This window comes from Setaria viridis, chromosome 9, assembly GCF_005286985.2.
Source record: "Setaria viridis chromosome 9, Setaria_viridis_v4.0, whole genome shotgun sequence".
Lineage (NCBI taxonomy): Eukaryota > Viridiplantae > Streptophyta > Magnoliopsida > Poales > Poaceae > Setaria > Setaria viridis.
The window spans coordinates 49,100,675-49,124,209 of record NC_048271.2 but is presented as its reverse complement, the minus strand read 5'-3'; the positions used below and the strand labels follow the sequence as shown (position 1 = coordinate 49,124,209).

The following is a 23,535-nucleotide window of genomic DNA, read 5'->3' as shown; positions in this document are numbered from 1 at the left end:
CATAAAGACAAACTGGTGGCATAATTTACATCCATATATATCAAACATGAATTACTCATACACTTAATGTTATCACATTAAAAAAATATCCAAGATCCACAAGTACATGAGGTACCTAGAAAATTCATATTAGTACTAAATGTTTCTGTGGGCAGACTCTCCAAAACTTTAAAATGGTTGCTCTCAACTCCGCAAACAAGTGTTGCTTTTTGAATAGGTCTCTAAAATAGACACTTGCCACATTTTTCTTTTCATATAGAACACATTAGGATTTCAAAAGGACAAACTTCATACATCTTGACTAACAATTAGTGAAACTATATGCATGCTTAGTGAAGAAAAGTTGCATGTATTTCATTGATCTTTTTTTGCACAATAAAGTACATACGCAAACGCTTACATAAACGCACGCACAATTAACCCTATGAATATACGCATGCAATATCACTCCCAATGATCACATCCGAGAGACTGAGTCAGTAGATACTCGAGATTAACAAAGTCAGCATCGGCACCTTGCTATCGATGGGCATGTCGCCTACCACTAAAAAATAGTACCAATTAAATCCTGAAATAAATCTAGGAAAATACGAGCACCAATGTTAAGTCAAGAACTCAAACCCTGGTAGGCAGGTTCCACCACAATGAACCTTACTGCATTATATTATAATATGAATTAATAATCAAACTATGTTTCTATATAGACTTCTCAAAATCCTAATGCGCCATATAAAAAGAAACAGATGTTATAATATTTAAAAACTGATATGTTACCTTTTTCAAGGACAAATCGCTCATGACATTTTTTATTGATTTGGCGAATGAAAATTGAAGTAGGAATAGCTTGACTGCGTGCATTCTATGTTGCACCACTCGTAATTGTGGTTTTTACGCGTGGCAAAGAATTACTGAAAGTAGATCTCTTTTGCTAATATAAGATATTAGCATGGATGTTTGTACAAACAATAGAAGTAACAAAAATACAGAGAGCTAAAGCATGGAGTTTGCACAGGTGGTTCTCAGGATCGGTGTATTTCAATTTAGATTTCACTTCTAGCACTCCAATGAACAGATAACATCCGGTATTAAGAAAAAATGTTAACAGAAGATATATGCTTATCAAGTGCCCTGCAAATCTGTTTCACAGCGTCAGCCATTTTTAATTGCACTATATCAACTGACACATCCCATTCACAGGCCATATACACAATTATCTACAGGAACTAATCCATCACTTTACACCAAGCCTTCCCAAGAAAGCAAACATTTTCTTAAGAAACCCAACATGGGTAGATGGGCTCTCAGAAGCAATGCCCATAGAGCCCAACATGTTCGGAAGCCCATAGGCACCTTTAACGCCCACATTATGTGGTACTCAAGCTTCCGGGGTCACTGACCTCCAGCTTCATCATTTTATCGGAAAATTGATGCTCCATAGTTTATCCTGCTAAAAATTGTTACAATTAAAAGTTCAAGGGTGATCTCATCCTGGATCCACGATGTCAACGGCAGTTGACTCCTCACAACGCACCCCTGACGCTCCTCGCGAGCGGTTGCTGTTCGCGCGCCCACGACGCCGATTTGGAAGCGACGCTTCCTCCTATATATATTCAAAGTATCAGATCAATGGAAAACTACCGATTCATTCGGCTATTCTACTGTCTCCGGTTTTTACTTTAACAAAAATAAAGGGCAAAAAAAGAATTGAACTGGCAAGGCGAAAAAGTGGGAACACTCATCATACGTTGTTAACTCTGAAGTAAAGAGGCTATGATTATAAAGCAGGGAAAAGGTATTATTGTGATTTGTGAGGTTGCCTGCTGCACTATTCCCTAATGGACAACGGGAAAGGCTCGGGTTAAGTAAATGGAGTGCTCTAGTGACTTGCCAAGCCGCACGATTTTAGTGGAGAGTTCTTTCGTTGGCGTCACTGTCAAGACAGCACGACAACATTCAACAGTTTAGACGGCTGCCGTATGTAAGTCATATATAGATAGTAAAACTGACAGCTTGTATAATGCTTTGTCTTTTAAGTTGTCTATTTGGTTGTCTACCCGCATCTAGCCACGATCAATCGTAAATAAGACTTGTGTATTATGTTGCTCATTGAAAAGAAGAAAGATCAAGTATAAATTAGATGATCGTGGTTACACTATCTTTTAGAAACATAGATATAAATGATATTTGAAGTCTCTGTTATCATGGTGACACAACCAAACAGGAAACACAACACGAGCTGACTAAAAATAACATTAAACCCCTTCAGCTGACCAATTGTAGTATAAATTGAACTAGCATAATGAACAGAGTCCAAATATTTAGATAGACCTTTACACCATGGGTTCATAGCATGATAGATCAAATATCTAGGAAGTTGAAGCTGCCATCCAGAGCATCTCCAGGATTTTGTCTACATGAATAACCATATGTTCACCTTAATAAATACTTTATCAGAGGATATTTAGAAAAAGCATCACTGAACTTAACATACATTTAGATGATCAGTCTGAACTTATTCTAATCATGTTTTGTAGGAGGTTTCAGAAGGATAACTACATATCATGTTTCAGAGCAATTAAAGCATACCTTAATTAAATTCAGCAAATAATTTCTTCTTCAAAGCCTTCATTGTTGCTATATGATCAGCCTTTTCTTCGTTAGACATTAGTCCTACATCTTGCGAGAGAAGACGGTTATAGGTCTCAAACATCCTAGCTTCAGCTTCATACCTTTTTGCTTCCTTTTGATCTTTTACTGCCTCCTTTCGGATCGTCGCCTCGCAAGATGATGGGGCAGCCGTCTGTTGGCCTTCACGGGGTGTTTTTGCAAATAAACCGGCTCCTAGACAGCTCCTAGTCACCCTTTGTATGTGCCCTTAGGCTCCGTTTACATGGGCTAAAATAGGGATGCTAAAATTAACAGGTTAGATATGGACTAATCAAAGTTAGTAAACTCTAATCACCAATTAATCAATATCTATGAAATTATCTCATATTTTGTCCTTTTTAGATTTTAGTAAGAAAAATATAGTCCTTGTATTTTACATCGAAATAAGAGAGCATTGAATAAGAGGACTCTAAGGGTCCGTTTGGTTTTGGAACCATGTGGGTTGGGTTGGAGCCGACCCACTTTTCTAGGTTGGAGCCGACCCACTTTTCTGGGTTGGAGCCGACCCATCTCTTGTTTGATTGGAGGGATGGGTTGGACCCAATTTTTTGTTTGATTGAGCTGGTTGAGTGGGTTAGGATGGGTATCTGTTTAACACCGTTAGTTGTGTACCCCACCTGTCAGCCATGGGGCCCACCTGTCAACCTCTCTCTTTTTTTTCCTAACCTTCCATCTTCTTCCATCTACTTCCCCGCAAGTCCTTCCCCACCGAGGGTAGCTCGCGCTGGCGGTCCTCCTCCCTGCCGCCGGCAGTCCGCCCCCCTGCGCCACCTCATCCCCACCACCGGAGGTCCTCCTTCCCCACCGAGCTCGTCCGGCCGCGGCGGGGCTCGAGCTCGCCCGGCGCACTTCCCCGTCGCGTCGGCATCAGGCGGGCGGAGGGCGGCGCCGGCGTCGGGCGGGCGGAGGGCGGCGGGCGGGCGGAGGGCGGCGCCGGCGTCGGGCGGGCGGAGGGCGGCGCGACTGGAAGGCGGCGGCGGAGGGCGGCACTGGCGTCGGGCCGGCGGAGGGTGGCGCCGGCGTCGGGCGAGCGGCGCGAGTGGAGGGTGGCGGCGGAGAGCGGCACGAGTGGAGGGCGGCACCGGCGACGGGCGGGCGGAGGGTGCCGTCGGGTGCGCGGCTAGACGAGCGCGAGAAGAAACGGACGCGGACGTCGTTCAAGTGGGTCGGGGTGATTCCTTGTTTTTTGAGGAATCGGATGAACCCGAATCTACGAGGAATATTCCTCTAATGGGTTGGACCTAACCCCCACCCTTTCCAACCAAACATGAGTTGAAGTGGGTCGGCTCCAACCCAACCCACTTCGACCACAGAACCAAACACTACCTAAAGGGACAAAGGATTGGCATTCAGGTACGCGGCATGATGGAGTTTTCTTTATTTGAGCGCCTCCTGCTGTCCTGCTCGAGAAGCATCAAGCCATAGCCATCCCTGCTTTCCTCGTTGTCGCCGCTGCCGGGCAAAGCGCTTGTGGAAAATGACCCAAAAGGCGCCGAATACCGAGCCGGACCCACCCATTTGTATATGAACATCCAACGAACTTTATCAGGTCACGAGGTCCTGTATATGCACCCATGGCCCATCCATCAAAATGCCCGACAGCATACAGCAAAACCTGCAGGTTCTGAGAAAAGATGACAAGAAAATGCTCCACGAACAGACAAAACTTCGACTAGGTTTAGCCGGAGAGAATGCGACTAGACAGTAAATTACTTCAGATAATCCACATACAAATACCCAAGCTAATGGCACAAATATTTCGTAGCTTTGTCTTGTTTCTCCATCACTTTCCGTTGCCACTGTCCACCAGTGGCAAGCACGTACTGTAGCCTCCGGAAACGAACAGGCAGGTAAAAACACCAGGCAGAAAATCACCCCGGCTCGATAGTTTTCACACACCACTGTCACTTCAGTATACCCCCATACTGTTTACCGTGTTACAGCATGCCCCACGGTTAATCAATCTCTGCAGAGCGAGCGTGCATGACCCCACCCAATTAAAGTAGGTCCGTCCCATGCCCAGCTTTAATGGCCAAGTCCCGACCGCACGACTTTACCGTTACTGGCCCACTGCGCCTCTTGACTCCTGCTGCCCGCCACCTTATCGGCAGCTCCGGGGCCCACTCCACGAGACGTGGCAGCGTCCCCACTTGGCAGTCAAATGGGCTGCAGCCACGTCACCACGATGGGGCTCCGCACGTCGTGCCCGCCGCCGTCCGACCAGACGAGGTACCCGTACACGGGCGCCGCGGTTCCCGGGGCGGACGGCGCGGTCACCGTCACCGTGAAGCTCTGCTTCTTGACGCCCGGCGAGAAGACGAGCTTCTCCGGCTTCGCGGACACGGACACGCCGCTGCCAGCCGCCATCTGCACGCGCGCCGTGTACGTCGCGGACGCCTGGGCGCCGACGTTGGTGGCCGTGCGGGTCACCGTCCTCGACTGGTTGCCGCCGCGGAGCACCACGGAAATGGACGGGTAGTTGAGGTCGGAGCCCGAGGCGGCGTTGCCCGTCGACGGGGGGCACGACACGGGCTTGTGCGTCACCACCTCGATCGCGTTCGGCTCGTACCCGATGCTGCACATGAACGCGACGTAGTCCTCCTCCCCGGCGTCGTAGACCAGGCCGGGGTCCAGGGCCTTGCCGAGCGTGATGTGCCCCGCGCCGTAGTCGAACGGCGTCGCGGCGCGCCCGGGCTCGGCCTCGTCGCCCACGGGCCCGCCGCGGTTGTCGTTCACGACGGCCGTGGTCATCAGCGCGGAGCGTATCGCCGCTGGCGACCACCCGGGGTGCGCGGACCGGAGCAGCGCCGCGGCGCCGCTCGCGTGCGGGCACGCCATGGACGTTCCCGACAGGATGTTGAACTCCGTGCGGCGGGTGTCACCTTCCAGGCCGGTCGGGCCCGTGGCGCCCGTCCACGCCGCGAGGATGTTAACGCCCGGGGCGATGAAGTCCGGCTTGAGGATCTCCGGGACGAGTCCGTTGGGTCCACGCGCCGAGAACGACGCCACCACGGGCGCCGGCTTGACGCCGACGACCGTGCCCCCGAAGCTAATTGTTGCAGACGGATTGGAGGCGTTTGCAGCATAGGCCTTGAGCGCGTCGCCCTCCTTCTCCCCCACCGCGCAAGCAGGGAGGACATGGGCGTCTCCGACCAGGCCTTCGCCGTTGGCCTCTCCATTAGTCAGAACCATCGCCGCGCCACCGGCTTCCTTGACGACCATTCCCTTGGCCACGCGCGGGCTGCTGCCGCGGTCGCAGACGACGATCTTGCCTTTCACCAGTGACGGGTCGATGGAGTTCTCCATGCACATCGAAGCGGACAGCCCGCCTGTCCTGCCGGGGTAGTACAACGGCAACGACGAATTGGTCAGAGGCTTGCCGGAGTACAGTGACACACCTGACAAGCGTCTGCCGTCGCCGAGCACGATTTCAGCGGGGAAGTTGCGGTCGATGGTGCCGGCGCCCACGGTGGCGAGCCACGGCGCGACGTTGGTCACGGACATGGAGGTTGGCCCCTCGTTTCCGGCGGAGGTGGCCACGAACACTCCCCGCGAGACGGCGCCGTACGCGCCGATCGCGATCGGGTCGAGGTAGAACGGCGCCGTCACGCCGCCGCCGCCGCCGATCGAGACGGAGATGACGTCGACGCCATCGGCCACGGCGCGGTCGAAGCCGGCGAGGATGTCGGAGTCCATGCAGCCGGCGCCCTTCCAGCACACCTTGTACGCGGCGACCCTGGCCTTGGGCGCGACGCCCTTGGCGACCCCGGGCGCGTACCCCTGCATGCTCGCCTCGTACGCGACGCTGCCCGCGGCGGTGGTGGCCGTGTGCGTCCCGTGCCCGTCGGCGTCGCGCGGGGACATGAACTCCACGGACCCGTTGGACGCCACGGCCGCGGCGCCGTAGTGCGCGCCGTGGCCCTGCGAGAAGAACCGCGCGCCGACGAGCTTCCTGTTGCACGAGGACTTGGGGAACCCGGGCCCCGCGTCGCAGCCGCCGCGCCACCGCGCCGGGACAGGCGGCAGGTTCCTGTCGGACAGGCTGCGGCGCTCGGGCCACACGCCGGTATCGAGCACCCCGACGACGACGTCGGAGCCGTAGTCCGCGAGGGACCAGAGCCCGAGCCGCGCGCGGAGGCCCATGAACTGCGGCGACCGGGTGGTGTGCAGCGGGCGCACGCGGTCCTCGAACGCGGCGAGCACGGCCGGGTGGCGACGCAGCTCCTCGGCGCGGGACGCCGGCACGGACGCGGAGAAGCCGTTGAAGACGGTGCCGTAGACGTGGAGCGGCTCGAGCGGGGCGGCCCCGGCCCCGGATGAGGCGAAGGCGGCGGAGGCGTACCAGTGCGCGTGGGTGGGGAACACGGACGGCTTGGCGCGGTGGTCCACGCGGAAGATGTACGTCTTCCTCGCCTCCCCGCCGCCGGCGTCGGCTCGCGGCAGCGCCGGCGCTGACAGCGCCAGCATCGCGAGGAGGAGGAGGAGGAGGAGGAAGGGGAACGGGCAGCGAGGAGCCGCCATGAGTGAGTGAGCGAGTGAGACTGAGAGTGATGGCACCGTGCGTGGCGATGCCGAGGACGAGCGGTGGAAGCGGCAGTAGTGGAAGCGACAGTAGTGCGGTGCGCGGGGAGTTAATTGCGGGGTAGTGGGATGTTGGGGGCGGTTTCGCCTTTTGGCGCTGCGGTGGCCGTCGACGTGGGCTTCGTACAGCAGCAGTAGTAATGTCCTTGGCCCCGCTGCCAACGTCCGTGGCATGGTACGGCAGCGGTAGTAATGCCGCCCCGGGATTTCAGTCAGAGAGAGGACGGGGCGTCATGGTGGGTAAAAGGTCTGGGGAATGGTCGTGGGCTCGTGGTAGCTGCCGTGTGCGTCCGTGCGCATAGGCTACGGTTGAAAGGCCTTGCATTGCAGTTGCAGGGAGGGAGCCGGGCACTGACCGAGTGACTCGACCAGTGACAGTGATGCCATCGCCATCAGCGTCAAAAGATGAGCGGCGGGACGTGGCTGCCTGGACGCCTGGACCGCGGGCGTCTCGTGTAATCGAATCGTGCTGATCTTTCTCAAACATCTGGGGCCAATTTCCACATCGGCTCCACAGGATACAGCTGCATGATGCTTGTAATGTTGGGGGACTTTGGGCACTTCCGGGCTGCTGCTAAGATCCTGGCGCCGCCGCCGGCACCAGAAGAAACTGACAAGCATGTGAGGCTTTGCGAGAAACTCGGAATGGGGGACCTGGACCTGGAGCCCTCGACTGATCTGGTCGCAAAAGGCGAAGCGCGGATTAAGCACTCGTGCTGATCCGCTTCATTAATGCGGGCATCGATTCTAAGCCGGATCTGGGGGAGTGGGGATGGTGGAAGGAGACGGGAGCGTGCTTTCACGGTAAAGTGGTCTTTGGGGCTCTAGCCACGCTCGTTTTTCAGAGGCATCTGCCAAAGCCGGTAGCCCCGGTACCAAATGGTGAGGTCCCTGCCTGCGAAAGCGGTGGCCTCTTCATTGACTCGTTTTCTTTGTCCTCTGGCGAGTAGCAAAGGTTTTGAAGCGGAGGCGATATTTGGGGCGTAAAACGGGTAGCTTTGGATAGAAAATACTGGATTGGTATACAACGTAGCTGACGAACCAGTTGAAGTACCCCTCGTTCGAATGCTACAGGGACACAGGTTATGCTTCGATTTTTCGGCTGGAGTTACATGTGTCGAGGCATTACCTTATGTGCGCCTGAACGCTGATTGTTGAAGAACGGGAGCGTGCACGGGGTTGGCGACGGTGCGGCTTCAGAGTGAGCAACAGCGACGCGTATGTACTCGCGTGCCGTGCGCAGAACAGGGTCAGGCAAGCGCGCAGCGAGTTCCGTGGTGCTTGAGAGAAGGTTGCGTAGCTTGGGCCTCGTCTTTCGAAATTAGTGAGCCCATCTTCAAGGTAGTCCAATTCTCTCGTATCGTATGGGCCGCTGGCTAGTAAACGCGCAGTTTTAGGGCCCTGATGGACGGACTAGGCAATCACGCAGTTTTTTGGGCCCCTGTAGGCTATTGGCAGTGCATTTTTGGGCCTCTAGACTATAGGCACAAGCAACCCCCATCACGCAGTTTTATTTTTTGCCGGCCGACACGGGCCTGGCATGCTGTTCCGGCACGTTCCTTCACACAGTCTTGTTCGGCAGCGTGAGTTCCATGCGGCGAGTAAGCACCGACAAGAAAAGCTCCTGGTGCGTCCATCTCGATCGTGGTTGGCGCTGGCCACGACTCAACGTGGTTGATTCTCTCTTCGAACAGTGTACCATAAATACGACCTGTGCGATCAACTCTGTCCAGTATTCTCTTCAGATCTGAAGGGTTGCTCTTTGTCCCTGTAACTTTTGCTTTCATTCGATCGTTGAAAGAACTGTAAATTTTTTGAGGAAATAAGAACTGTAAATTTATACAGGAACTCTGACGTCAAAGCAGGAAACAACTTTGCTTCGAATCCGTAGTACTTGGAAAGGAGCACTGCCTGAAGAACGCAAGCAAATCTGAAGCACCTTATGGTATACATTCAGGAGCAATTGTTCAGTGGAATTCTACGTCGCAGAGATGGACGTTTCATTAATCCGCTGCCACTCCCTCAGCTTCGTCTACTCCATCCATATTACATCAGCACACCACTACACCAGAGATCAAAAAGCAAACACACCAAACCTCTAGATCACACACACACACATGAACCCTCGTCAGATGGCATCATCAACGCTACGGGAGCACACCAACGCCAATTAGTATCCGGCCGATCGATCAGATACACGCGCAGCAGTGAGTAGTAGTGACAGGAGACGAGCGCACACGTACACACACGTAGGAGGCTTGGAGCAGCCTCATTGCGCGCGGCCTCTGATGACGTCGAAGCCCATCTCGGAGGGGTCGGTGGCCTGCACCTCGTAGTGGACCCCGTCCAGCAGCCGCCTCAGGCCTTGCTTCGACGTCGCGTACAGGATCTTGGCCCTGATCCTCGACGCCGTCGGTGACCTGTGTGCCAAAAAGAAAAAAGGGCAACGGATCCATCAGGAAACCAAACGCCCAAACCCACTGCTGCCTGCGCACGCAGCAGCCCACTGGAAAATGCAGCGCACAAGCAGCAGTCGCCAGCAGAATCATAGCGCTTTAACAAGTGGAAACCGGAGCAAGTGGACTTGTTAACGGTAGTTAAATAATTCAGTTGTGCAGCTTAGTGATCAGGTCGTGCATGGCTTTCTTGTTGCCGGACGCGGACAGGCCAAGAAAGATGTATATATATTAAATATAGTAAGGAAATTAAACTGTGGTAACTGTCGTAAGGTTGATAAAACTGACGGAACGGTGCCTATGGCTATTGGAGTGGGCGATGGGCGCTTTCGGTGAGGGATCAGGAGGGCTGACAGATCTAGACAACAGGTGGATTCAGGCTAGATCAGATCTGATAAAATAACCGGCGTCCTTGGCACTGGAGGTTTTGGAGAAAATTAATGCGTGTAGAGAGCACTCAAGACAACAGTGACAGGGAGAAAGGGAGGCCTGGCCGGGGCTTATCAGGAAAGCTTGGTCCCCGTCATGACCCCGACTAACCACAAGCAAACTTTTGTTCTGTGGAAAAAACGAAAAAGCTTGGCGCACCTTCCTTCTTTGCGAGATAAGGATGCGGCACTGATTGAACAGTCATTGGATCTGCAGATTTATAGTCAATTGTGTGATGCCTTCCTGTACCTCTAAGGCTCAAGATGACAGTTCTTTTTCCTTCAGACAAGGGACAGGACATGTTCTAGACTGCAACTCTCGCCTTCCTTTCCTCGGAAGGATAGACACATTCTGCCAATTTACGTCAATTTACCGAACGACTTCGAGAATATTTTGACCTTCAGTTGGTAAGATGACATTTCATTACTTGCATTCTTAATCGTACCAACAGCGTTTACCATGGTTTTTTTACGGTTATGATCACCAAACAAAGATTTTTCAACGGTGCAAATGACGCAAGAGGATTTGGTTTCTTCCGTGCCGTAGTTTACGGTTCAGTTGCTCATCTTCCAAGCCGCATATGAATGCTTTCAGAGAAAAACTTGACAGATACAGTTTTGGACAGTTACGGTTATGAATGCTTGGGTGCAGGTCGGATTTATGAACACTACCGTAGAAAGATTATTATACTCGGTACATGAATGCTTAAAATTAGAAACCAGTAAATGGTCATGGACCGGATCGTCAAATCAATTGATTCTGCAGCGCAATTTACCAAGTTTAGCAGTATTGCCTTTCCTAAGGAAAAACCTTGTACTATCGCCATGGCAGAGAAGGAATTGAGAGTTTTCGCGCGGTGATGAGAATTGGTTGAGGGACCGAGCGAAACGAAATCGAGACAGAGAGCAGCGAGGATTACCAGGCGATGAAGAAGATCTTGCTCTTCTGGCAGTTGTCGACGGTGACGAAGTCGAAGTCGAAGACGGCGTAGCGGCAGTCGTCGCCGGGCAGCGCGGCGACAAGCTCCTCGTAGCCCTCCCCGGGGCCACCCACCTTGTCCACAAGCACGGCGCGCGACCGCTCGTCGATCTTGTAGACCACGAAGCGGTGCACCTTCTTCCACTTCATCTCCATGAACCAGCGCTGGCACTCCTCCTTCACGTTCATCCCCTCCGTCGCCTGCAACCCACGCACGCACAGAACACAACACAGAACGTCGTCAGCCATGGCTGCTTCGACACGACAGAGGCGGCGGCTCTGCTAACCGGGAAGCTGGGTTTTACCATCTTGTAAGCCATCGCCATGGCTGCAGATCGTTGCGGATGGACGCCCCGGCGAGGTGAACGGTGGTGTTCTCTGCTTGGGTTTGGGTTCTTTCTTTCAGGACCCCCTCGCTCTCTCTCCCCCGGTTTCCTACCCTGCTGCGGGTTCTTTTGACATTAGGTGAGGGTGGGTCGACTTTATAAAAAGAGTGGCAACCAGCCCAAAATTCCCTTCTCTCCTAGCTAAAATTGAAAAAGGTAATAATGCAATGGGCGCATATTGTTTGCCCCCACATGCTTTCCTTGTGCCTTTTTGCTTACAGGTGAGCCCGGAATAAAGTTTAGGTAGCAGAACATAATAATGTTTAGTTAAGTTTTCTAAGCTTTATTTCATTTGATGTTTGAAAACGTATGAGGTAAAAAATGGATGATAAGGATTAACAGAGTTTTTTAGCAGTCCAAGGACAAAGTTTAAAAATGGATGTCCCATAGAATTTTAAACTAGATATATCCAAAATTTAAATCCACTTAGGCAACGCACATTGCATGGACATCATCACCACCGTGACCATATGCAAGAGGCAGCTCGATCTCACAAGATTTGCCCCATTAACGTCCTCGACGGCCGTGGGGGCACAGCCGCGGACGCTATCCCACGCCCTCGCCTAGACATCATCGAACACGGCTCCGGCCACCACCGCTCACCGTGGCTCGTCATGACTCATGAGACGTGCCCGGCTCCATTGCAATCCATCCTTTGCTTGCACGGTAAGGGAGGAAGAGGATGCCGCCCTCGCCGTTTGCCAATCGGAGCCGAGCACACCGGCACCAGCACCAAGCCACTCGCGAAAAGAAGAGAAAGAGTGCATGCACGCCACGGCGGTGGGCGTCTGGGCGCGCGGGCGTGGGGGCCCTGTCCGGCCGTGGCCCTTTCCTCCCTTTTCCCCCTAACGGTCTCTGCTCCACACGTTAGTTTTCACGAGCGTGTCGGTGGGGCGCGGGCAGGTGCGCGCAGGCAGTCCGCAGGCTGCAGAGCAGAGCAGATGGGGGGATTTCGGGCTCTTTCCCGGCTCTTTTCTCTCTTTGCGTCCGCGTGGATTTCTTGGTGCGACGAGGAGACTCGTCCGTGCGCGCGAGGGGGGTTGAGAGCAGCGGGCGCCGGCAGGCCGGCCGATTCCTGCGCGCTGTTGAATTTCAACGCAGCGTCCGTTTTCTTCACGAGCAGTTGATGGGGATGATGAATGTGATGATGCTTGCTTGTTTGTCATGCAATGCGATGGAACGAGATGTGGCCGTACAGTGAGGGAAAGGGAGAGGAGGGACACAAGTCGCAAGCAAAAGGGCGAACGGACATGACCACTGACCGGATTATTGAAGAGCTTTGTGGGACGTTGCGAATTGCAACACGCTGTTGGTGTATGAAGAAAACAAAGGATCATGGGCGAGTAGGTTGCGTAGCGATGTGTGGCCCTCATTGAGATTTGGCAAAATGTTTAGCGTCTGGAGATTGACCGGAGAATTTGCTTTTTCTTCCTATGTGAAGATAAGCACGAGAGAAGTCATTAGTTAGGTACAGCGAACACATGATGAGCCCAAGGAAAATAGCCTAAGGTCCTATTTGGGAAGGGGTGTTAAAGTTTAACAGAGTGTTATTTAACACCCTCAAATGAAGTGTTAAACTTTAGCATCTTGAGGTGTTTGGATAGTTTGTTAAACTTTAACACGTTACCTGAGAAATGATAATATTGCCCTTCCTTCCTCTCGCACACTACCCTTTCCCGTGTTGTTCCTCGTCTCCTCGCTCATCTCGACCGTGGGGCTCCCTGTCGAGCCGCCCGCGGAGGTGCTGCAGCTCGGCGACTTCGGCGACGGCGGCCGCCTTAGCATCGATGCCTCCGACATCTAGGAGGCATCGCGGAACTTCGGCGGCGGCGCCCGCGCCGAGCCCGTGGCGGTGTTCCAGCCCCGTGGCGTCGGCGACGTGGCCGACCTAGTCTGCGCCGCGTATGGGTCGGCGCGGGGGTTCCCCATCTAGGCGCGCGGCCATGACCACTCCATCAGCGGGCAGGCGCAGGTGGCCGGGAGGGTGGTGGACGTGCTCAACTGGACGCTCTCCCACGGTGGAGATCTTGCGCGGGCCTTGACAGCGGAGGAGAGGACCAGGGACGGAGGGGCTGCACTTAGGGGACGACGGTGGTGGAGGAGAAGCCGCTCGTTGGCTCTCCCGCACGGCTGCTCGTCGGCGTTGCTCGGAGCCGCCATCCGCGCCCGCCGAAGCCGCCTCCCGCACCCGCCGCCGAGGAAGGGGGATCCGTGGCGGCGCGACGGAGGAAGGGGGAGGGCGGCGCGGCAGAGGAGGAGGGAGGACGGCGCGGCGGATCTGGCCAGGAGGAGGGGCGGCGCGGTGGATCCGGCTAGGCGGAGAGGATGAGCAGGAGGAGGCCGGCGTTGGTGGCGGGGAGGAGAGAGAGGGGGTAACCTGAAAAAAAGTGGACTAAGGGACCGCTTTTAACACCTTTAGCAAGTTTTAACACTCCCTCCATGTGTTTATAAAAATTAGGGTGTTAAACTTTAACACATCACTTTTAACACAAGTGTTTAGATAGGAAAGTGTTAAAAAGTGTTAAAAAGGGGTGTTAAACTTTAACACCCCTTCCCCAGGGCCTGAATTGCCCTACGACTAGAGCATGTCCCCGAGTTATCATCTTTTTCAGCCCGTAGATGTGCTCAAGTTCTCACCGTTGATAGATCATGAGCCCTCGGATGTAGGCTCTTAGACAGCCCTCCACTACCCGTGCTGATGTTACAGAATTTTGCAATTGTAAAAGGCAAAAGGTGCAAAAGGAAAAGGCAAGACACTCGGCGCAGAGGGACACAAACACAAGTAGATGGGTAAAACATGGCAGAATCAAAACATAAGAATAAACGGACCAGGTTTCAGCAAGAACGAAAATAAAAGGAAAAGGTCAGCCTACAACTACAAACATAATTCTGCACAGCTTTTATGAGTTGAAATTGATGTCAACCGGCACTTTTTTTCTCCCTACTATTTCTTCATCCCATCTGCGATTTGCTGGCCTCAGCTTAGCAATGATTGAGTAACGATGTACACTCCTTCCCGTAGAACAAAAAACCGAACGGTTCACCGGTTGAACCTGAAAAACCGTGAATAGGTGACCAGACCTGTTCGGTTCAATCAAAAGATCGGTCATGCAATTGGACCGGCATGAAATGGTGCGAACCGGTTGGTTTTTTATCGAACCGGTGATCGGTTTTTTATGAATCGGTGAAGAGTTTGACATTTGCACATTGGTTTTGGAACTTTAGGGAATAGATTATTACGTTATTTCTCTATAATCCCATCTATTATGTCATATGTGATATGTTTTGCAATAAAACTTGTATATTACTCATATAAATCATGAGAAATAAATATTATATTAATAAATGATGAACCACTGATTTCAACCAGTGAACTGCAGGTTGGACCGGTGAACCAGTAACCTATCAATTCGATCTCCGGTCCAGTTTTTCGTTCTACGCTCCTTCCACGCGAACAGAGCGCCGCGTCCCTTCAACAGATCAAGAGCTGCAGCCTGCAAGCGGAGGTGGGCCCTCCTACGGACAGAAGGACGACGTAGACATCTAAGCAAAGGTACGTCAACAAACGTAGTGTCCCACTACCCCCGAAGAATTTCGTCGACAGCAGCGCACGGGCGACCACCCGAAACGCGCGATATTTGCCGACGAAGAAGCCCCGCCAAACACGACAGCTGATTCCGACCTGTTCTCGGTACTGCGCCAAAGGATTAGAAAAGATCAGCTTCATGTCATGGGCATGGGCGGCTTCATGGGGCGACACGCACACGCTCGTCTGCACGCGCGAGCCGACGCCGATCAGGGTTCAGGACGCCAGTGGATCGGCACCGGAAAGCGATGGAAGGTGGAGGGGCTCCCTGACAGGCACAGCACGTCGTCGCGTGGATCCGCGTTGGGGGAGGAGGCTATCCTGACAAGGGATATGCGACAAGCCTCCCTGTCAGTGGTGTACCCGCTTGTTGCCCAAAGGCGGGACACCGGCTGGCCCCAGCTTGATTGGCCGCGGAAGGTCTCCAGCGAACGTTGGGACGCTGATCAGAAGGGAATCAAAAAAGACACTGAGGATGACCCGGGCAAAAAAATGCGCGCTTCTGGTGGCGTACCAGAGGCAGGTGTGTGGCTGGTATGGTTGATGGCGACCTGATGTAGATTGGAGCCTTGGAGGGCATCGTCCACTTCCAATTTCCAAGTGCTATTCTTCACCGCCGGAAGGTTAGCAGCCGCAATGCCGCAACCCGCAGCGCAGCCATGTCGATTTGGATTTGGAATAGTAGTGTAGCATGTCCAGAACTCGGGATTGCTGTCGAAATAGGTTCGTAGGCGTGCCGGAGCAAGCACTGGCACATACGTTGGATCAGGATCGGAGAGATCTTCTATCTTCAACCTCCGTCTAAGAGTTCGCTGATGGTATGCCCTACCTAGCCTCTTCGCGAGGATTAGGTGTTTATATTTGTTAAAGTGTCCAGATAGCTGAGATACCGTCACCAAATCCACTCAGCAGCCACAGTAGGAACTAGTCTAATCAATTGGAAAAACAAATCATGCAATCCAAAACACACAATCGTCAACCTTGTCTACATAATCTGGACTTAGAATTGCTGCCTAAGGATCCAGCATCATCATGCAAATGCCACTGGGGCCTGGGGATATCAGTGTAAGTGCAAGCGAAGTACTAACGCACAAAGAACAGATACTTCAGGCGCCTCCTAAGTCACTTCTTAAAACCAAACAAATTGCCAGTTTATCGCTTAGAAATAAACACAAAGTGACCAGAGCTTGGAATACGGAATCACTTTAAAACATATAATATACGGAGAGAAGTCGGTAGCAGTCACAATACAAATTCCCTCGACATTAAGTTATAGCCAAAGCACAGTTCATGGGGATAAGGAAATTCCATGACGAACAGGGCCAACGCAGCTAATGCAGACGAAACTTCAATTTCTTTTTGCGCCTGCAAAGTCAGTAAGATATGTTAAATTCCCTGCTTCCAGAAGAAAGGAGCTAGAGCAAAAGGTATGACAACCAGTGGTGGAACTATCACTAATCAGGGCAATGAAGATCATATATTATGTGCCCCCTCGCCTGAGATTGACCGAGGAAAATGTGGAACTAACAGTGACCCAGAATGATATTGGATTGCCTAAATAATTTTTACATCCAACTACATCAAAAACCCCACCAGCTCTTATTTGACATCATCGTAGCAGTAATATGACAAATAGGTGGTAAGTGCTGAACAAGCTATGCGTAACATGCATTTCAATTTTCAACAATGGATATTACGAACTCTTACATGGAAGCAAGAGCATGGCTACATTAGTTCTTCCCATCTTCTGGTTCGTCTGACTTGTCTGATTTGTCTTCCTTCTTCTCCTGCTGTCCAAAAAAGAAAAGAAATCTTTCAGCTTTGCACATACATTTCCAAGAGAACCTAGTCATGATTTCTAACATTACAGGATAGCAGTCCATGTGAAACAAACCAAAAAAGGGCATATTAATTTGGTGGTACTTGTTTTTTAATGTATTCGCGTGCTGGTACCTGATAATGTGCTTCTATTTCTATTCCATAATAGCATTGTGCTTGTAGAACATAAAGAACTCCACATGCTATCTTAAAGAGAAATTTCATTACATAGTTAAATATTGCAACGAAATTGCTGCTACAACTGTGCACAGGAATTGTGTCCCCATAAGTAGTGTTATGAAGATTTTCTGACAGATATTATATTCTTATTATGGTGAAGGTGAAGCTGAATGATGTTCTCATATAAGATTCGATTATCTAAAGGAACATGGATGTCATAGCATCACTGTGCTGGCAGGCCTTTAGTCAACGGAAGCCAAAAAACAAGAAAGTACCTCTCCCTGGCCATGCAATGACGCCAGCAAATCTTTGACAGATGGATCATTGGGATCAACACCAGGAAGCTGTTATTTCACACAGAAAAGGACCAATAGTAAGTGACTGAAATGATGAAGCTAAAACTGTATCTGCATATTAGTTTAAAAAGAACACGTACCGAGTTAAGGATAGATTTAACAAATGATCTGTCTTCGAACACCTTGCTCATATCAGAGTCACTGGACATGTTAGCATCCTGGACAGACATTTGAAGAGCTGCATATAAACAATCAAAGTACACATCAGACATGGGAATATTAGAACATGTGGTCGATAGAAGTAAAAAACTTTCTAATAATAGGTATCAATAGAAAAGGAAAACACGATAGTGAAACAGAGAAAAACAATATGTAGGAAAACATCACAAAAAGGAAGACATTTGAAGAGCTGCATATAAACAATCAAAGTACACATCAGACATGGGAATATTAGAACATGCGGTCGATAGAAGTAAAAAACTTTCTAATAATAGGTATCAATTGAAAAGGAAAACACGATAGTGAAACAGAGAAAAAACAATAAGATATGTGTTGAGTTATGTGAAGATATGAGCATATGACGTTGAATGATACAAGATTTACTAAAGTATAACCTGACAGCCAGAACATATTACAAAGTTCGGGTTTCCTTAATGAATTATATATAGTTTAAGAGGGTTTGTATTAGGACCAATTAAGTAGGTAGGCTACACATTAAAACTTTAAAGGGATATTTATGAAACGTACAGTTTGGTGCCATAAAAAGAGGTAGATGCTGAGGGGAAAAAACGTCTAGTATGAAGATGACGTGCAGGGGCTGGAAACATATCACCAAATCCGCTAGATGGTTGCTTTGCCAGCTTGGTCATTTTGCTGACTCGACACTACCCAGAACAAAAATGCAAGTTATACTAAGAAAAATAACTACCCAGGATTGGTGGTTTATATGTTTCCTACTGGAGCAAAAAGCATAAACAGTCAAGTTTTTATTTGCCACTACGAAAATCAATTGATTGAATAGATACCATATGCACTAGCATTGTAGAGACTGCAAACAACATGAGAAAGTAGAGAAAAACACACCCAGTGCCAAGTCGGGGTCAACTGCACCAGCTTCTGCCATAGCAGCATCAGCCACAGCTGCAGATCCTGAAGCACCGCCCTCCATTGACATTGCAAGTGCCTGCTGTAGTAGATCATCATCATCCTGTGATCACAACTATGTTAGCCATCTGATGTCCATTTGGATAAAATTAACTATCTATATATAAATATAAATATCCAAAGAATAGAAATGGAAGATCCAGAGTCAGGCATTTTATTCGAAAAAAGTCCTTGGTACAGACAACCTTTGCTATCAAACAATGTTATAGAGGACAAGCTATACTGCCTATAATCGAAGTAGTAGTAAAACAACTTATATAGATTAAGCAAAAGTTGTGATAGGAAAGTTTACTAGTTCCAAAGTTAAGCAGGCAAGGCAGAAACTGTAGCAGAATCACCACTTTCAACACCAAAGCGATGGTTGCTGACAACTGATTTTAGTCACCAAAGGATAAAAATGTATTGAGCAGTGGCTCATTTTATTTGGTCAGAAGCAAGTGTAAGGTCGAAATTTATATGCAGAGCCCCAAAAACTTAACAATTATCTGCCCAAGTAGAAGTCAAGAAAAGATGCACCTCCAACCCAGTACTTTCCATATTTTTCTTTGTTGAACAAGAACAAAAATTGATTTGTCACGTAGTTATCAATCAAGAGAAAAAAAAAGTAGGGCACACATATCAAGATACTTTATGGTTAATTAATGCAACACTAGAATGTAAAGGGCTGCCTATAAATTTCAACATGCCCAGCTGCTGGGTGTGCCTTGGCAAACAATCACTGGCGGATTCATCATCTAAGTTCTAAATGTAATCTAGAACGCATGGAAGCAAACACACTATCAATTTCAAAATTCACAGAAAGTGCTCATGACAGTACATAGAACAATCAAAACTTGAGACATGAAATAAGCCTTTTCAAAAATTGCTCAGATATTTAGAGTGTGGGTCAGGTCATTGTTAGTTTCTAACTGATGGATAGTGATAATACCTTTGGCTGTTTTTTGTCATCAGCAGCAGCATTTGAGGCAGGTTCTGCTTCAGCCATAATAGAATCGCTGTTTGAGCTTGAGGCATGGTCCTTATTTTCAGTATTCGAAGTATCCTCAGCAGCCTTTTTCGCAATAGCCTCTTGCCTTGCTCGCTCTTCCTCCATAGATAACCGCAGGGCAAGTGCCAATTCTGGATCTACATTTGGGTCCACACCAAATTCAAATCCAGATGCTCCAGTAGCTGCTGCAGCAGCTGCTGAAGCAGCAAATCCGCTTCCACCTTCTTCCCCCGTAAATATAGGAGTGCTGAAAAGGATATAAAAATAAGGTCATCAACAGATGCAGCATTGAAAAACATAGATCACAGTAACATGGCACACAATTACCTTAGAAGGACATCAGAGAGGGCATTATCGCCAGGAGGAACATGAACAATGTGACTGCTGTCACTGCTGTTGACAGCAGCAATCAATGCTTCCAGTTTCTCGGGCTTTTCATCATCAGATTCACCGAAGTCAACAATGTCAAGAGCAACATTGTTCTTTTTCAGCTTCTTTCCAATTGTCTCCAAAACTTTCTTGTCGTATTTAACAGGACTGATAGATACGACATGCATCATTAGGCACGATTCAAACAAAAAACAATAACTGTCATACAAGTTATGCCACATTTGCATACCTTCCAATAAAAGCTATAATCCTCTGCTGCTGCCTCTTGTTCTGGCGATGCTTTAGCGCCAGCTGAGCAACCTGGATGGCCGCAGCCAAGTTTGCCTCAGCACCAACTTCCAACCCTACACAAGTACATTGTTGTGCATCAATTTGTCAGACAAGAGACAACTACAAGTGCCATGATTTAACAAATTATGAGACAGCTTAAGCAGTTACACTGAATCCCTGAACTAATTCGCACAATTCTCCTTTGGTACCACCAAAAGACATCCAGCACAGTAGAAAAGCAAAGGTTTTGGGATCGATGCGAGCTTACCGTGCATACAGGCGAGGATCTTGCCGAGGTCACTGGTGGGAGTGACAAGCACGCGGACGCCCTTGCCGGCCATCGTCATGACGCCTACCGTGTTCTCCGGGTTCGACTGCACCCACCCAAGACCCAGAAACTATCAGATCCGGAATCCCAGAAACCCTAACCCATACGAAACTGCGAAATCGATCGATCGGATCGGAGGACGGGGCGAACGGGCGATTGGTACCTGAGTCTTGGCGCCGCAGATGAGGTTGACCGCATCAGCCTGCGCCTGGAACCGCGACGGCGCGTAGTCGCCGTTCCGCATCCACTCCGAGTTGTCTATGCAGATCATGGTCGCCTGCAGGAGGAAAACCAAGCCCAGGGGAGGAGATTAGTCGAAGATCGGAGTTCGCCGGGAGAGAAACGGCGGCGGGGCGCGCGTCGTACCTCGAGCACCATGGCGTCGCCGCTGGGGGTGTCGCCGCCGCAGTCACGGAAGGGTTTGTGCTGGTTTGCGGAGCAAGATAGAAACGAGGAGAAGGGTCGGGTGTGTGCGTCCTTATTTGGGGGTCGGAGGCTACGGGGTGCAGACGGGTCCGACTCCGAACCCAACACTAGTCGAGCCCGACTGGTATGCGGACCGTCGGATCGCGGATTTGCGGCCTGTTCGCTTTAGCTTATTCAGCCGGCTTATCAGCCACCAAACAGTGTTTTTCTCTCACAACAAATCAGCCGTTTCAGCTTTTCAGCCGGCTTATAAGCTGAAGCGAACAGGCCGTTGGTTGTTCAGGACTTCGGGATGAACAAGGATTGAAATGTTATCCCCCGACTCCGATCACAAATGACGTTTTTCTTCAAAATAATGCAGTAGTTTAGGTAATACTTTTATTATCACAAGATATTTATAACAGGTATCGGCTGTTTTATACAAACTGAACATATGAAAATGTGAGAATACGAGACCTGTCGACTATCATAGACCGAGCATGATAAAGTATGATGTAAATATTCTTCTTTTTTACATGTGGTTTGCGCTATCTTCTTTTAAATTTAAAATCAAACATCTTCATATTTTGCACGCTGTATGATCGAGCTTGCTTAAGATGTAGAAACCACATCAAGGCCCACTATGATCCGGCCAGCCCAATAAATCAAGCCCAACTCGAAATTCCCTTTTGCTTTTCTATTTTCCAATTAATAAACCAACATATGACCCTCCAAAAATTCAGATCTCTCACGCATCTTGAACTCCGCATGACTTCTTTTTCCTAAATTCTTATAAAATCATGACATATGTGTTCCTCCTAGTATCATATTTATTTGACCTCATTTTGTGTCATGTTTGTGAGACAAGGTCGTGTTTAATGGTAAAATGTGGTTGTACCTATTTCTGCCTATAGGAATTATATTGCTCAAGTAATAAAAAGGTAGAAATGTGAGCACTTGAGTAGAAGAAAATACATTGAGTCAAAAAAATTATGGGTTTGCTAGTAGAGATCCAGTGATTGCAATTATTAAAAATATAACGTCACAAAAAAATACAAGTTTAAAAAAATAAAACAATTACTATTTCATCATAGCAACGTACTAGTATTCTGCTACTAAAATTAAATACACCAAAGTAAAGTTTAAGGAACTTATGGACATTTACATTTGTCAAGGGAAAAGGCCTAGGGAATTGTCAAAACCATGTATAAAAATTGGTCAAATCTTATGTTAGGACAAGAGGACGTATTTGGTACTCCCAACCCCATCAAGTTAGGTGGCCCGGTGCTCCCGTCATATAACTGCATATGTTAAAGTGTGTGAAAAATTTCAACAAAAACACGGATGGATGCGAATGCAATCATATACGTTCATTCAAAAACCAAACTTTCATAAAAAGTTGTGCAAGAGGAAACAAAAGAAGGGAAGTCAGTTCAATCATACACTAAGGGCCTGTTTTCTTCCACTTGCTAAACTTTAGCACCCGTCACATCGAATGTTTAGATACTAATTAGGAGTATTAAATGTAGACTATTTACAAAACCCATTACATAAGACGAATCTAAACGGCGAGATGAATCTATTAAGCCTAATTAGTCCATGATTTGACAATGTGTTGCTACAGTAAATATTTGCTAATGATGGATTAATTAGGCTTAATTAGGCTTAATAGATTCGTCTCGCCGTTTAGATTCCACTTATGTAATTGGTTTTGTAAATAGTATACGTTTACTACTCCTAATTAGTATCTAAACATTCGATGTGACACGTGCTAAAAATAAGACACGGGAAGAAAACGTCCCCTAACATTGTAGCCACCGACTCTTGGCAATAGCGTCTAGCCGTCTAGTATTTATCTAGCTCAAAATTATCACGCCGTTACAGTTGAAGACACTAGATATCTAGGAAAGTTCCCTTCATCATAAAACATGCATATGCCTCATTGTCTTAGACCTTACCTCATTGATATTTCGTATGCAAATTATGTTTCCGCTTCCTTCTACACGTGGCAACAAATTAGGGCTCGTTTGGTACCACTCCATCCGGCTCCGGCTCATGGACTGTGCGTGGCAGGAGTGTCATAGGAGCTGGAGCTGGTGGAGCCAAAATTTGTGGCTCCACCGGCTCCTTTCCGGTTTGTGAGGGGTGGAAGAGGAGAGAGAAAACCGGATCCGTGGAGTCGGAACCGATGGGAGCTCCACCAAACTGGCCCTAACTCGCATATGGCGCCCAATTGACACAAATATGGAGGGGATGTGATAAGGTACTTGGTGGCAGTGCAAGCTAGTGATTGGTAGGATACCACGCCCGTGAATGAGATGGGAAAAATGGATGAATAGAGTTTAATCGTCCTTGTACGGTGACGATTGTGTTGGAGTTACAAGGAGTCAGTCCTCCGTGCCAACTCCAAACCCCCGAGGCCTTTTGTAGCGCTGCTAGATAGGCGTGGCCATGAGTACTGCCGACGACAAGTGGAGTGATCATGCACATGGCTCGAGAGGACAAAGAAACATTTGTTTTGCTTCCTGTTCGCGGCACCATGCAAGGAATAGTATCCTTGTCCCACATTCATTTAAACAATTAAGCGTCCTCCACTCCGTGAATTGATCCTGT

General features: G+C 49.3%; 3 protein-coding genes across 5 annotated transcripts; all 3 read right to left on the bottom strand.

The window, feature by feature from the left end:
• Positions 1 to 4,340: 4,340 nt before the first annotated feature.
• LOC117837662 (subtilisin-like protease SBT1.6) lies at positions 4,341 to 7,531 on the bottom strand. The gene has a single exon (XM_034717393.2). The coding sequence runs from the start codon at positions 7,420 to 7,422 to the stop codon at positions 4,825 to 4,827; it is 2,598 nt and encodes an 865-aa protein (XP_034573284.1). The 5' UTR covers positions 7,423 to 7,531; the 3' UTR covers positions 4,341 to 4,824.
• Positions 7,532 to 9,174: 1,643 nt separating this feature from the next.
• On the bottom strand, positions 9,175 to 11,577 carry LOC117837663 (actin-depolymerizing factor 5). Its single transcript, XM_034717394.2, has 3 exons — positions 11,417 to 11,577; positions 11,053 to 11,312; positions 9,175 to 9,668 (listed from the first exon to the last, which is right to left on the bottom strand). Exons 1-3 carry the CDS (start codon positions 11,435 to 11,437, stop codon positions 9,518 to 9,520), a joined length of 432 nt encoding a protein of 143 aa, XP_034573285.1. The 5' UTR covers positions 11,438 to 11,577; the 3' UTR covers positions 9,175 to 9,517.
• Positions 11,578 to 16,270: 4,693 nt separating this feature from the next.
• LOC117839385 (26S proteasome non-ATPase regulatory subunit 4 homolog) lies at positions 16,271 to 21,039 on the bottom strand. Of its 3 annotated transcripts, none has more exons than XM_034719704.2 (11): positions 20,884 to 21,039; positions 20,681 to 20,794; positions 20,458 to 20,563; positions 20,149 to 20,263; positions 19,857 to 20,066; positions 19,470 to 19,776; positions 18,461 to 18,584; positions 17,518 to 17,615; positions 17,357 to 17,425; positions 16,791 to 16,873; positions 16,271 to 16,448 (listed from the first exon to the last, which is right to left on the bottom strand). In XM_034719704.2, exons 1-10 carry the CDS (start codon positions 20,893 to 20,895, stop codon positions 16,814 to 16,816), a joined length of 1,215 nt encoding a protein of 404 aa, XP_034575595.1. In that variant the 5' UTR covers positions 20,896 to 21,039; the 3' UTR covers positions 16,271 to 16,448; positions 16,791 to 16,813. The 3 variants fall into 3 exon arrangements, with proteins under 3 accessions (XP_034575595.1, XP_034575596.1, XP_034575597.1); XM_034719705.2 differs by having other exon boundaries at positions 16,791 to 16,870; XM_034719706.2 differs by lacking the exons at positions 16,271 to 16,448; positions 16,791 to 16,873; positions 17,357 to 17,425; positions 17,518 to 17,615 and adding an exon at positions 17,746 to 17,786.
• Between the last annotated feature and the right edge of the window lie 2,496 nt (positions 21,040 to 23,535).

Excerpts from the sequence above, each read along its gene's own strand:
- LOC117837662 (XM_034717393.2), bottom strand. The coding sequence starts at position 7,422 with ATGCCACGGACGTTGGCAGCGGGGCCAAGGACATTACTACTGCTGCTG.
- LOC117837663 (XM_034717394.2), bottom strand. The coding sequence starts at position 11,437 with ATGGCGATGGCTTACAAGATG. Across the intron at positions 11,313-11,416 it reads TGGCGATGGCTTACAAGATG|GCGACGGAGGGGATGAACGT; the intron begins GTAAAACCCAGC and ends CGTGGGTTGCAG. Across the intron at positions 9,669-11,052 it reads AAGATCTTCTTCATCGCCTG|GTCACCGACGGCGTCGAGGA; the intron begins GTAATCCTCGCT and ends TTTGGCACACAG.
- LOC117839385 (XM_034719704.2), bottom strand. Across the intron at positions 20,264-20,457 it reads GATCCTCGCCTGTATGCACG|GGTTGGAAGTTGGTGCTGAG; the intron begins GTAAGCTCGCAT and ends GTACTTGTGTAG. Across the intron at positions 20,067-20,148 it reads ATTATAGCTTTTATTGGAAG|TCCTGTTAAATACGACAAGA; the intron begins GTATGCAAATGT and ends CGTATCTATCAG.